We start from the raw sequence: 15393 nt of genomic DNA on the forward strand, positions 1-15393 counted from the left end.
CAAAATCAGGATTCTGTTAACAATCAGAAAACAGGATTGGGATACAGAGTACTTAACCAACTGTGCCCACCATGTTCCTCTACTTAAGAGTTTATCTTTTCATGTTGTGATCCATTTGTGTATTTAATCATGCTTCTTATAGGCCAACTCCTACTGTCTTTTCATAATCTTTCTCAAATGGGATTTCTTCTGTGTGTTTCTTCCAACAGCTCAATCAGAATGAAATACTTGCTCCAGGTGGCCTGTGTTCTGTAAATTTCTGTTGCCTGCTTTCACACAGCAAAGGCATTTTTGGAAGGGACAAAATTAGGGATACAAAGTTAGTATCTTCAAGACTAAGAAGGAGCCTGGACAAAAGTTAATGACTGACAGATATTTATTAAACTGCATTGGCTCAGATGGTAAAGCATCTACCTGCAATGCAGGCATCCCGGGTTTCATCCCTGGGGCGGGAATATCCCCTGGAGAAAGGAATGGCACCCCAGTCCAGTATTCTTGCCTAGAGAATTCCATGGACAGAGGAGCCTGGTGGGCTACAGCCCATGGGGTCGCAAAGAATCAGACATGACTGAGCGACTAACACATCTTACCTACCCTAATTTTACTGTTCTCATCTCCAAGGTTATTAATTACTCAAAATTAGATCAAGTCTGGTTATTAGCTCAAGTTATATTCTTAACTTCTAGGCTTAATAACTAGCTACTTTCAATACTACCAGAAATTCTGTGTTGTGGTGCTGTAGCTAAGAAGTGATTATATGACTGTCTTGTCTTGTCTTTAAGTATCACATACATAGCCATTTATAATATTAACAAAAAATGATTGAGTGTTTGGTGAATACCTTTATGCTAAATGCTGTAAAAACCATAAAAGACTCAAACAAAAACAAAGAGATAAATTTACAAGCAAACAAAACAACAAAGTACGTTGGAACACTGCAACTTAATCTTTTAGAGACTCAGCAATGCCCTCTTTGCAAATTCAAAGGCACTCAGTGATGAGCTAAATTGAAACCAGAAGTTAAATGCATAATTTGTTTAGACTTTATATCATTTCCCCCTGAGGCAATAAGACACGAGATATGAGGGGACCTTCCTAATCAGTGTTTAAGGACAATGTTCAAACTTTAAAATCCTAATCTAAGTTTGGTTAAGGCTTCTTTTGTGACTCAGCTGGTAAAGAATCCGCCTGCAATGTGGGAGACCTGGGTTTGATCCCTGGCTTGGGAAGATCCCCTGGAGAACGGAAAGGCTACCCACTCCAGTGTTCTGGCATGGAGATTTCCATGGACTGTATAGTCCATGGGATCACAAAAGGTTGGATACAACTGAGCAACTTTCACTTCACTCACTCAAGTTTGGTTCAGTTCAGGTCAGTTCAGTCACTCAGTTGTGTCCGACTCTTTGTGACCCCATAAATCGCAGCACGCCAGGCCTCCCTATTTGAGTGGCTCTCAATATAGAACCAAAAGTTATTCAATTTAATGGAATATGATCCTAGAGTAGCCATTCTTAGTAGGAATTTGAAAACAGTAAGACTGGGTTAATGATTACTGTCATTTTGTTGTTTGTGTTTAATTGCTAAGTCATGTCTGACCCCGTGGACTGTAGCCCACCAGGCTCCTCTGTCCATGGGATTCTCCAAGCAAGAATACTGGAGTAGGTTGCCATTTCCTCTCCAGGGGATCTTCTCTACCCAAGGACTATTATTTTAAGTTATTCTAATTTTTTGCCTTGTCAATGTATTTTCCTCGGCAGTGCTATCTCCCAAGAAGTGTTCAGTACGAAGATACACTATTATACAGTATGTTATCTTTCAATATGCATTTAGTGATTATAAAAGTTAAGATTTATTCATACAGGTTTTATTTAAAGGTAAATAACCTGTTATTCACAATATGAAGTTGATATTAACAATTTGGAATTCAATCATAAAGATAGTCTATAGGGTCTATTCTCTAAGTGCTTTAAGCCATCAAATCTCAGTGTAGCTTTTAAATTGAGTTTTAGAGACTTAAGAAATTACTGGCTTCCAAAGATAATCTAGAAGAAATTAAAGCTAAAGATCCTGAATTTCTTCTTCAAAGGAATGTCAAGGGATTTTTGTTAGGATTTTCGCTATGATTTCAGTTTTCACTGCAATTATGAAAATGAACCAAATGAAACAGTACATTTTAAATTTTATATCAGATTAAATGAAAAGACTATAGTGGAGACATTTCTGTAAAAGTTGTAAAGAGATGGTGAATTCTAAATGGGCAGCTGAATTCAATATCTGGTAACCAGTTCATTGAGCTAAAAAAAAGAAAGAAAGAAAGAAACACACATCATTCAGAGATACTACCAGGAAGAAAGATAACATGATTATTTTAAAAAGCTTTATTCTAGTAAATATTCACATGTATATTAGTTTAAATAGAAATTATACCTCCCTGTGTATTTGAGATACAAATTAGGAAATATATTAAAATCTCTATTTTAGGCCATTACCAGAGAAGTTAAGGGATGACACCGTCAAGAGAGAAAAAAAAGTCATAGATCAGGAGATCCATATATAAAGAATCTTAAAATATAGACAAAGCCATGATTTCTTCCTTCAGTTTACAATGCGTGAGCATAAAATTGTTTATACATCAACTGATTAGAAAACAAGTGGGTATGTGATACAGTGCTAACTACAGAGCAGAGTCTGTGCACATTGCATCATGTTTAAAAAGGAAATGGCTGCATGATGACATGGCTTTGCTTTATTTTCTCCACAAATGGTCCAATGCCAAGTAAAGCTGTGAAAACATGAACTGGAAATTTCATCACACTCTGGTGCCAAAATCATCTAACTCTTGTGGGTTTTTTTTTCCCCCCTTAACATTTGGTGCAAGTACAAACATATACATGGAGAAACTATATTGGGCCACATTATTTGCTTCCGTGATTTCTGGGAGGGAAAAAAAAAATGGATTTTATTCATAATAAATGCATGCCCTAGCCTCCTGAAATATGTTTGATGTATTTTCAAGGATCCACTTTCGAATTTATCACAGAATTTTAAAAGAGTCATTTTGTTTGTAGCTTGTCGACCAGGTTTCTACAAGGCTTCAGACGGTAATATGAAGTGTGCTAAGTGTCCACCTCACAGTTCTACTCACGAAGATGGTTCAGTGAACTGCAGGTGTGAAAATAATTACTTCCGAGCAGACAAAGACCCTCCATCCATGGCTTGTACCCGTGAGTAGTTTTGCTGCAACCCATGCCTCCATGTTTGTTTTATTTACTTTTTTCTTCTTCTTATTGTGTTTTTTTGTTTTGTTTTGTTTTTAGCGTTTGGCCCATTTCCTTCTGTTATCCATGTGCAAATTAAAAGCTTTCTCTGCTTCACTCTTCATGCTTGGCTCACCACAAACGCAACATTTATCACACAGAATGAATTAGTTTTTAAATCACTTCTTACAACAGGACCCCTAGAAAGGAAAAAAAAAATCTATATCTTGTTTTAGATCTTGCATTATTTTGACAGGGTAGGGGAGGTTATAGGCATGGGATCTGCGTTTTTACTTTTCTGTTCCCTCTTGTTATGTGTTGGTCATAGGTCACAGGGAAAAAGAACTAAGATTTATAAAACTAATACTAAGATTTTCATAACTATTCACAAGGGCATTGAATTTAGTAGTAGATTCCTTCCTTGGACTTTGTGAATGCATCTTGAACCTGGAGTCCACACTCCCCCGTTCATAGGTTGGGGAGGACCGTCCTCTGGAATCCATGTGTCTATAATCTCCCAGATCCTCTAAGGACGAATTAAAAGTATAAAATAAAAGACAAGATGGTTATTTACCTCTTTCAGTTCCATTGTAAATTATCTATTTCCCTTGTAGTAGAAAACCAACGTGAGGCTCATTAATCTTTGTTGAACTACTTTGCAGGACCTCCATCTGCACCGAGAAATGTGATATCTAATATAAACGAGACCTCGGTTATCCTGGACTGGAGCTGGCCCCTGGACACAGGAGGCCGGAAAGATGTTACCTTCAACATCATATGTAAAAAATGTGGGTGGACTGTAAAACACTGTGAGCCATGCAGTCCAAATGTCCGCTTCCTCCCTCGACAGTTTGGACTCACCAACACCACGGTGACAGTGACCGACCTCTTGGCACACACTAACTACACCTTTGAGATCGATGCCGTGAACGGGGTGTCAGAGCTGAGCTCACCACCAAGGCAGTTTGCTGCCGTCAGCATCACGACCAACCAGGCTGGTGAGTACATGCTGGGCGCTTCCTCTCCTGCCATCTCAGAGCCAAGGAACAGTTTCAACAGAAAAGAGTGGAAGAAAGGGCAGGCGGAAAAAGATGTGAAAAGGATATTCTCTTCTATCACTTTTGGACAGTTATGGTACATTAACTAGCTCAATTTCATTCTTCAGAGTGAGAATAAATCATATTTGTTAGATGATTTTCAACTAGTTTAATCCACCGCTTAACAATTTGAAAGCTTTTTAATATTTGGAGCTCTGGAGATAGTACTTGTGGGGCTCCTTGCAACGTTTCCATATTTTCAAGAATTAAACAGAACATTGGCTCAAGCTTGGAAGAACATATACAGGATATTTAAAGCTATAAATATCTTTACCATAGTTGTAATTTTATCAGATCTGTGTATAGTTGATCAGTTATTTTATGCTCCCCAGAAGCTCTGAGTAGTATAGATCAGACAGTTAAAACTCTCTGGTTAATTAAAAAGAAGAAAATAAATCCAGTTTATTTAATAGGCACAATTTGTATCTTAAAATTAAAAATATGGAATTTGAGGAGAAACTGTTAAAAAGAGATCTTGCTGGAAAACAGTTTTAATCACTGATATAAAAAATTTCCAGGTATACATTTTTTGGTGATTTCACCAACTGTATTTTCCTCTGACAATCTTTTCCTAATCAAAAAGAATAGCTATAGTGCCCGATCATAAGCAAAGGGCTTTTAATGTAGAGTGGAAAAATTAAGCACACAAATGTCTCACTTTTTCCTTACATCCACAACATTTCTCTTTTCTTTACAGTTAGTAAATCCTGTAAATTTACTCTTCAAATAAATCTTCGATCACTCTTTAAATCTTCGATCACTCTTTAAATCTTCTTTTTGTGATTTTATTTATTATGGTTTTTTTTAACAGTATGGTGTCCAGAATTGTTGATGGGGTTTTAGTTGTGATTCTCTCAAACATATAGAAGAGTTACACTTTGTAGATATACAGAGATTCACCAGTGATATCCCTTTAAAATAAGGCAATCATTTTTCAACAGTGATAACTAGGATGAATAAATAAAATGAAATCAACAAAGCTCATGCAAAATTAAGCTGATAGATATTTATTGTGCATAACTGTTGCCATAAGATAGCATAATTAGAGATACATTTCAAGCAATTCAATTCAGAGATATTATTGTATAATTTTCATGCAAGCAAAGAAACATTGGAGCCAGAAAGCGGGGGAAGGAAGAAAAAGGATGGCACTCTGAGGAGGCTTCAACCAGAACTGCAGACCCTCATGTCTGCTCCCAGGGGCACTCTCCCTGAGCTGGAAGTTAGGGTTGAATGTAAACTCAGCTTCTTTTCTGCATTTGGTTTAAATTTTGGAAGTCCCCCAGCTCTCAAGCAAGATTTGTTCTTTGCTTTGAAGATATGAATACTGAATGTCAGAAGGAATGAGAAAGGAAAGATGACTACATTTTATCAGCTAGAAGAGGTCTTAAAGCAGCCAAATAACTAGCCGGGGAACTCGTCACTTTCTTTCACTTGTCTGACTCAGGGAATTTAGTTAAACTACCAAAGTACAAAAGTAGTATATCATCAGGATTAATAGCCAGCAAGTATGCACGAGTATGACTTTGCTGGTGGGTAAAATTGTATACTTCTGTCCACACTGGTTAGAAGCAGGTCCAGTTACTTCTGTAGGTGAGCATAGAAATGCATCTGTACTTGTTAATTCCTCAAGTGCCCTGAGAGGGCCCCTAAACCCAATATATCAGGTCCCCCATTTCCTTCCCCCATAATCTAGCAATCAAGGGATAAATCTTGGCCTTAGAGGCATTACTATATCAGTACCTCAGGTCCCCCTTCTTCCTCTCCCTTAATCCAGCAACCAGAATGATAAATCCTGGCAGCAGAGAGGTCTCTAGATCCCTGTGCTGGAACTCTTCCAACTTGACGGCTCCATGTCCCTGCCATGCCAGTTGACAGGTGTTTTGAATATAACACCTGGCAGAGTCCATGTTTAAATGTGTCTCTTTCTGCTTCTAAACCCCTCTTTAGTTCCCACATTTCTTTCTAGTCTCCTATACTGATGAAATTCTTATAATATTACATTGTCTCATGGTGATAAATAAAGTTTATTTGTGGAAAAGACATAACTTTTTAATCAAGTGCACTTAATCATTATTTTAATCTTCCTTACTGAATCTGTAATCTCTCCCACTAGAAGGTAAATCTCAGATCAAGCAGCATATGCTTTTGTTTTGCTTCAGTTAGTGATATTTAAACTTTGTAACTAATAATATTTAAAGACTTGTAACTTAGGTTTATTTAACTGTCCTCCATGAGAGAAAAAACAGATGAGTAATGTTGTTGCTATGTATCACATGATTACAGCTTCTCATATTCAATGAATGCAGGAATTTTAAGAAATTGTAATTATGTGGCAAATGGCTTTCCTGAATCCCATATTTTACTCTGATTTACTACCTTGTTTAAAATAGGAGCATCAATCTGTGTTATAATTATCTCCCAAGTCAAACAGAAATGTATAAAAACAAGCAAGCGCTCCTTGCTTCCTATCTTATCATTGACCTCTGGCTTTCTGACAATGCATTTATCAGGAAACTAATAGTTCCAGATATTTACAGTGAATGAATCTATGTAAAGTGGCAACCAAAAGCAGGCCAAGACTTTAAAAAATAAATGGGGTTGATACTTTGGCCCTCCCAGTAACAAATCACTGGGTAAGACAAAGATTCAACAGGAATGAAATCAGTTACTTTTCCTAACCTCACTCTCATTTTTCAGAAAAATCACAAATATGTCTACAACATGTACCATGAGGCATTGTATATATTTATTTCAGGTAGTCTGTGTCATTTTTGTGCCTGGGGAAGAAGAGGTCTTTGTTCCATCGTTAAATCCCTACGGTGAGATATATAAGCAAGATTAGAAGCAATGCCAGTTCTCCGGAGTGTTTCATTGTTTTGCTTTATTTTTGCTCTTGTGAAGGTTAATGGACTTGTAGCCTTGAGAAATGAGCTCCCTAACTCTAGAAAGATATGGCTATGACAGCTATGATGCCTGGCGTTTAAATTCCTCCTATCCTCTCTATCTCTGACATGGCTATAAAGGGGAAACGTGAATGTGTCCTTTTTAATTTAGTTTGTGAGATTGAATTTGTTGATTTTTCTCTTGATTACATTGTAAATGCCATGTGATGACCACACGATAAGGCACCTTCTAAATTATAGAGGATTATGTTGTAAATTCGGATGTGAGCTCCCAGCTCTTAATACTTTCACAAAGTATGTCAGTGAGATAAAAAGCATGGTCTCTACATAAAGATTATACCCATGAATCCATCACTCAAACATGTACAGAAAGAACTGCAGATTGCAGAACGAAAATCTGTAAAGTTATACCTTGGGGTAAATTGCTACTTCTTTTTACTTCTTCGAATGAGTGTATTTACCTTTCAGTTCTGGAAAAGTCATTCCACTAGTGGAATATTTGTCTGTTTATTCTCAACTTGCATCATAGAATCAGCCCTTTCCCCACCAGCTATAGCATGTAACAATCTCAGACAAGAAGAGGGGACACTAAAGAGAATATACTGGCTTTCAAGTTTTGAGATCCACCTTACCCCCTTTTGTAAAAACTGAGATCCAAGAAGCTTTTTCAATTTTTTAATCAAGTTATCAAACTTCTACTTAAGGCTCCCAAATCCAACTCCAGTTTCAACTTCATTCTCATGTTCTTTCTGTCATTCTATAATTCATGCCATATAGCTACAAAAAGAAATGCTGTCTTTGAGAGAGAGGGGGACTTTCCTAGGAAAATCTGCCATAACCTATGCCACCTACAATAAACTTAGTCTTTGCTTCTCAGTCATTTATCACAGAGTTTCTTAGGGGTATTCTGCAACAGAACTTATTTATCATCTCCACTTTTCCCCAAATTTAATCTTATCCCTTGCTCCCTCATTCTACACAGATGATTTTCCCTCTGAGACATTGTGATTTATAGCAAGAAATATATATTTGGTCTTGGTCCCAATTTATGGCACAGAACTCCTAAAACTCTTGGAATTTCCTAAGTGATAAGAGCAATAAAGGGTATTTTGTTATACATTAAAAACCCCTTTCAGTCATAGTTGAGTTTACCTTAATAAGGTGAAATTTGGAAGTTCACTTTGGAAAGCCCCTAAGGGTGGCGGCTATTTGCCAGGGGAACTGACCCATGATTAGAGAGTTGGAACTTTTAGCCACTCCACTCCTCAACTTTGCCTCTGAGTAGGGTGGAGGGGCTTGTTGTTGTTCAGACGCTAGGTCATGTCCAGCTCTTTGGACTGTTGCACCCCATGAACTGTAACATGCCAGGCTCCTCTGTCCTCTACCATCTCCCGCAGTTTGTTCAAATTCACGTCCATTGAGTTGGTGATGCTACCTAACCATCTCATCCTCTGCCTCCCTCTTCTCCTTTTGCCTTCAGTCTTTCCCAGGAGCAAGATCTTTTCCAATAAGTTGGCTCTTCACATCAGCTGGCCAAAGTATTGGAGCTTCAGCTTCAGCATCAGTCCTTCCAAGGAATATTCAGGGTTGATTTCCTTTAGGACTGACTGGTTTTATCTCCGTTACAGTCCAAGGGAGGGCCAGAGATAGAGTTTAGTCATCACTGGTCAACGAGGTAATCAATCATGCCTATGTAATGAAGCCTCCTTAAAAACTCAAAGGACATGGTCCAGAGAATTTATGGGTAGATATGTTGTTAGGTAACGTGTCTGGATAAAATTTTGAATTTATCTGCCCAGTACCTTGCCCTGTTTCATCTCTTCATCTGGCGGTCCCCAAGTTGCATTCTTTTTTGTAATAAAGTGTAAATCTAGGAGGTAAAATGTTTTCCTAAGTTCTGTGAGCTGCTCTAGTAAATTAATTGAACATTAATAGTGGGTCATGGAAACCTCTGATTTATACCTGGTGGGCCAAAAGCACAATAAAATCTAGACTTGAGATTAGTATCTGAAAGGGGGATTGGGGAGGTCTTGTGGGACTAAAGCCCTTAACCTGTGATGCAAACTCCAGGTATTTAGTGTCAGAATTGAAATTAAATCGTAGGACACCCAACTGGTGTTGCAAGATTACTTGGTGTGGAGAAAATCCCCACACATTCGGTGACCACAAGTGAAGTATTGTGTGGAAGAGATACACAGGAGTGTGTTTTTCTGCTTACACTGCCTGACTTACTAAGACCATAAAGTTTAAGAGGGAAAAGAAAATGCTATCTCACTGGCTTTTCTAAATCTTATCCCTCTTGTTGGTACCCGCTAACTCCCATTGACTCCTGATTCTAAAGAGTGTGCTCTCAAGCAAATCACTTCCCCTGCTAACATTGTAGACAAACACTCTTCTGGCTCTTTGTCTTTGCCTTTTATGTTGCACCAGTGTTTTTTTCATCTTAGAGGAAGATACCAATAATTCCATAAGCATCTGCAACAACAATACACACACACGCAAACACACACATACACACATGGGTGCACATTCCAAATGGTTTTACTCTCCGTGATTTTATCCTATTTTCTCCTATTTTTCAAACTAAGTTTAGACATTTTCGTAAAGTAATCCTTTCTTCTGTCTTGTTCTCTCATTCAGAGTCCAGTCTGGTTTTCTGTCCTCATTCTACAAAAGTGCCCTCCTGAGAACCAGCTATAATTTCCTACTTGCATCTTTCTGTTAAAGTGAATGCAATTGTTAGGAAAAGTGTGGATTTCATAAAGGCCTGGACCTTGTCTTGGGCTTTCCTGGTGGCTCAGCTAGTAAAGAATGTGATTGCCAGTGCAGAATATGCAAGAGACGTGGGTCCAATCCCTGGGTCAGGAAGATCCCCTGGAGAAGGAAATGGCAACCCACTCCAGGGTTCTTGCCTGGGAAATCCCATGGACGGAGGAGCCTGGCTGGCTACAGTCCATGCGGTCGCAAAGTGTTGGACACGACGGAGCACACATGCCTTGGACCTTGCCTTATGTTCACATTTGTGATTCTCAGACTTCAGACAGGGCTTTCTATCACCTTGTATTCACTCAAATGTTTATTGTTGAATGAGTGATTGATTACTGGAAATGTCCACCATCCAACAGTGAAAACATTGATTTTCAAACCACTCTCGCCTTAATATTTTTTTTCCTCTATTACTGGGACTGCCATTTTCCTCAGTTTACCAGTTTCTAACACTTTTTCAAGGGTCATCTTTGGTTCATCTTCTACATTTAACATTTAAGAAGTACTCCCATGCTACTGATTTTTCCTTTGAATTGTTTTGGATATCCATACTTTTCTCCACACTTAGTGTAAGATTTTAAGGTTCTTGGTCATAATGTTTATAAATAAACAATACCATGAAATATAATACTCCTCCTTTAATTATTTTGAGATTCCAAAATAAAAGGAAATTTGACTTAACTGTGTTAATTAAAATCAGAATATCATGTTGCTCAGCAACCTCTTTCCACTGAGCAATTTATTAAAAGGGTTAATGGATCAACAAGTATATTTCAGTGCAGAAGATACTATATAATGAAATGAGTTAAGAAGTGGTGATTAAAGGATTTTAGAAAAACTTTGTAGAAAACAGTTTAGATGTACTTTGAAAAATAGAAATAAATCAAATAAAGGACATGCATATATATATTGGAATTGAGTTTCCTGGGTATTAGGAAGTCTAGACTGAGAAGAGAAGATGGATCTTGTTAAAGGATAAAAGGATAACAGGTTGGATATGCAAGGAAGGCCCAGCAACTGGTATGTAGGTAGTGGGATAGTGAATGGAAATATATTATGAGTGAAGAGTAACCTCATTCAATATGTTTTAAGAAGCTTAATTTTAAAAAGAGCAGGGAACATTGTCAATAAATATAATTCTTCACATGTGAATGCCTAAATTATAGTGAAAGAATTACATCATTGAATTTAAATGAGTATTTGTATTATCTGCAATTATAATTCTGAAATATAAAGTAGCATTTAAAAATTTCTTGCCCTACATTCCACCAAAAAAAAAAAGTTTTAGGAATCTTTGATCTTTTCCTATTAGATTCTTGATTGCCAAATTGTTGACATTAAAGTAGCATAAGTCTTAGAATTTTTTTGCCTGCAGTCCTACAATTGACTAAAGACTTATCATGAGGCTGAGGTAAATGCCATTGTATTTCACTCAGTGTACAATAGTTGAAAAAGATGTCCCCCCATTCTGGGTCCTGGTATCACTCTGGTATTTTCTTTTTCAACATATCCCTAAACTTTGAATTTTTTGTTCCAGGCATGCATTTTTTTAATGTTTTTTCTAGTTCCATTTAAGTTTATTATTTTCCTCTATGAAGATTATCTTGACTCCTGTACTTTCCTGGAGTAAATGGACTTGTCTCTCCTCTTCCAATTTATCCTGCTGGAGTTCTATATATGAGTACATATATATATATATATATACACACACACACACACACACACACACACACACACACGTAACTGGTAAACAATATTACTTAAAAAGCAGAAGGCTTGACTTAATTTTATTTAGATTTCCTGTTGAAGGACCATACTTTATGCAAAGAAGGGTAGCATCTAAGAAACTTCCTGATATAAGGAAAACATTCTTAGCCTTGGCTCTAAACAGGATAGCCTCTATCATCCACTCAATGTGCTTAGTCACTCAGTTCAATTCAGTCGCTCAGTCGTGTCTGAATCTTTGCGACCCCATGGACTGCAGCACACCAGGCCTCCCTTGTCCATCACCAACTCCCGGAGCTTACTCAAACTCATGTCCATCGAGTCAGTGATGCTATCCAACCATCTCATCCCCTTCACCTCCTGCCTTCAATCTTTCCCAGAATCAGGGTCTTTTCCAATGGATCAGTTCTTCGCATCAGGCGGCCAAAGTATTGGAGTTTCAGCTTCAACATCAGTCCTTCCAATGTAAATTCAGGACTGAATGCCTTTAGAATGGACTGGTTGGGTCTCCTTGCAGTCCCGGGGACTCTCAAGAGTCTTCTCCAAAACCACAGTTCAAAAGCATCAATTCTTTGGCCCTCAGCTTTCTTTATAGTCCAAACTCTCATATCCATACATGACTACTAGAAAAACCATAGCTTTGGCTGGATGGACTTTTGCTGGCCAAGTAATGTCTCTGCTTTTTAATATGCTGTCTAGGTTGGTCATAACTTTTCTTCCAAGAGCAAGTGTCTTTTAATTTCATGGTTGCAGTCACCATCTGCAGTGATTTTGGAGCCCCAAAATATAAAGCCTGTCCCTGTTTCCACTGTTTCCTCATCTATTTGTCATAAAGTGATAGGACCAGATGCCGTGATCTTAGTTTTCTGAATGTTGAGTTTTAAGCCAACTTTTTCACTCTCCTCTTTCACTTTCATCAAGAGGCTCTTTAGTTCTTCTTTGCTTTCTGCCATGAGGGTGGTGTCATCTGCATATCTGAGTTCGCTCAAGCAGGTCCAGCTGCTTGCCATGCCAGGGCCTGTAGCCTGTCAGAGTCCTTTGTCCATGGGGATTCTCCAGACAAGAATACTAGAATGGAATTCCATTGCCTTCTCTAGGGGGTCTTCCCAACCCATGGATCAAACCCAGGTCTCCTGCATTGCAGGTGGATTCTTTACTATCTGAGCAACCAGGGGAGCCTCCTTAATTTAATAATCGAAGGCAAATCTCTTTTTTTCCAGTTAAAAATTGCTATCCATCATATAAAGGGGTTGAACTGGAAACCCACTCATAAATTTTCTGTTTTATTTACTTTTTGGGATTCTAGGACTATAGTTTAGAACTTTGTTACTGATACAATTTAAATCAGCCAATACATTTTTTGACCTTTAAGCACACATGTCAGCTTACTTCCTCTAAAGGTCTTTAAAGCTTATTAGCCTATATGTTTGTTACCTGCTATTTCACAGAACAAGGTAACAGCATCTATGAATAGGAGAAATAGTTTAATATATCTTGAATAAATAATGCACATTTCAGAAATGAGCACTTTGGCTACATTTAGAAGCTAGTCAAATTTTTATTTGTTGATAAAGCAGATATTTTAAAATCTTCTTTATTCTGGAGTTTATTTCCTCTGTCCACGTTGTTGTTCTATTGGGATTTAGAAGAAGCATTTATAGATATGACAGAGGAATATCTTGTGTCAGAGACAGCCAAGCAGGCTTTAGAAGTGCTGAAGAAGCAAACATTTCAAAATAAAAGTGGAAAAAGTTTACAGCTTGGATCTGCTATTAAAGTATGGACACGTATCGATATAGCCTCTATAGAAATATATGCTGCTATGTAGTTATGTACCCTGCAAGTAAACATCAGACCATCTACATGCCTTCTAACTGAGCATGAAGGAGGGTGTTTTATAGCATCAGTATAGTACATTAGAAAGTCAAAATATACTGAAAATCAGCTACAAAATAGAGAAAATAAGATTCCAGTAATGAACTCTGATGAATCCTCCTCTTGTTGTTTCACGTGTGTGATTAATAAACCCTAAGAATTGAAGTCTTACCTTTTATTTCTCACAACAAACAAGTGAGGTCTGAATCTAGCCCAGAGATAGCAAGTGAATGTATACATTGTAATTGCCATTGTGCATTTTGCTTGTGTGGTAACTTAGCTTCTCTTTCTGATTTGAAATCAAAGCAGAGACCTGTGCATCTGGGAATATCATTCTGCAGTGATGTGTCCTAGTGTGCCTGAAGCCTTCCACATCATTTAACACGTTAATGATGCCTTTCAGCCATCACACCCTGGTACGGAGGCATATTACATATCTGCAGCATGAGCAATAAGCTGAACAAAAGCACAGCCGTATATTGTCCTGACAGTTACTCAGAGCCTTTGTGTGAACTTAAAGTCACAGTTGTACAGAAAACAAGCAAGGGGAGACAGTTTGGGGGCTTCCAGGATCTATATTGAATCTCATCCCATTTTCATTTCTGATCACTAATACAATTACAGTGAATGAAGCAGACTTGTGTCTAGAGAATTATGGTTACTGTTTTCCTGCTGACTTCTAAAAAGTGCTCATAAGAACAGAAATAACAACAACCAGCTAGAGGAGAGAACATGGTGTTATCTAAAGCACTTAGCGTTAACAAAGTGTGGTCGAGAGCTATGCACAATCTCTTGAAAGAACCTATAACAGAAAAAGAATGTGAAAAAGAATGCATACACACACAGACATTTATATATATGTATATATATATACACCTTTATATATATATATGTTTTATATATATATATATACCTCCCTGTCCATCACCAGCTCCCAGAGTTTGCTCAAATTCATGTCCATCGAGCCGGTGATGCCAACCAACCATCTCATCCTCTGTCATCCCCTTCTCCTCCTGCCTTCAGTCTTTCCCAGAATCAGGGTATTTTCCAATGAGTCAGTTCTTCACATCAGGTGGCCAAAGTATTTGAGTTTCAGCTTCAGCATCAGTCCTTCCAATGAATATTCAGGACTGATTTCCTTTAGGATGGACTGGTTGGATCTTGCAGTCCAACGGACTCAAGAGTCTTCTCCAACACCACAGTTGAAAAGCATCAGTTCTTTGGCACTCAGCTTTTTTTATAGTCCAGTTCTCATACCCATACATGACAACTGGAAAAACCATAGTTTGTCTAGACCAATTTTGTTGAAAAAGTAACATCTCTGCTTTTTAATATGCTGTCTAGGTTGGTCATAGCTTTTCTTCCAAGGAGCAAGCGTCTTTTAATTTCATTGCTTCAGTCACCATCTGCAGTGATTTCCACCATTTCCCCATCTGTTTGCCATGAAGTGATGGGACCAAATGCCATGATCTTAGTTTTCTGAATGTTGAGTTTTAAGCCAGCTTTTTAACTCTCCTCTTTCACTTTCATCAAGAGGCTCTTTAGTTCTTCTTCACTTTCTGCCATAAGGGTGGTGTCATCTGCATATCTGAGCTTATTGATATTTCTCCCAGCAACCTTGATTCCAGCTTGTGCTTCCTCCAGCTCAGTGTTTCTCATGATGTACTCTGCATAAAAATTAAATAAGCAGGGTGACAATATACAGCCTTGATGTATTCCTTTCTCAATTTGGAATCAGTCTGTTGTGCCATGTTCAGTTCTAACTGT

The 15393-nt window shown here is 37.9% G+C and overlaps 1 protein-coding gene across 2 annotated transcripts in view; it reads left to right on the forward strand.

The window, feature by feature from the left end:
• The window catches only part of EPHA3 (EPH receptor A3), a 387533-nt gene that overhangs the window by 250501 nt on the left and 121639 nt on the right, over positions 1-15393 (forward strand). For both annotated transcript variants that reach the window (XM_043448655.1, XM_043448654.1), the window contains exons 4-5: positions 3069-3224; positions 3920-4255. In XM_043448655.1, coding sequence (XP_043304590.1) covers positions 3069-3224; positions 3920-4255 — 492 coding nt within the window. The remainder of the gene's footprint in view (positions 1-3068; positions 3225-3919; positions 4256-15393) is intronic.

This window comes from Cervus canadensis, chromosome 27 (assembly GCF_019320065.1).
Source record: "Cervus canadensis isolate Bull #8, Minnesota chromosome 27, ASM1932006v1, whole genome shotgun sequence".
Classification (NCBI taxonomy): Eukaryota; Metazoa; Chordata; class Mammalia; order Artiodactyla; family Cervidae; genus Cervus; species Cervus canadensis.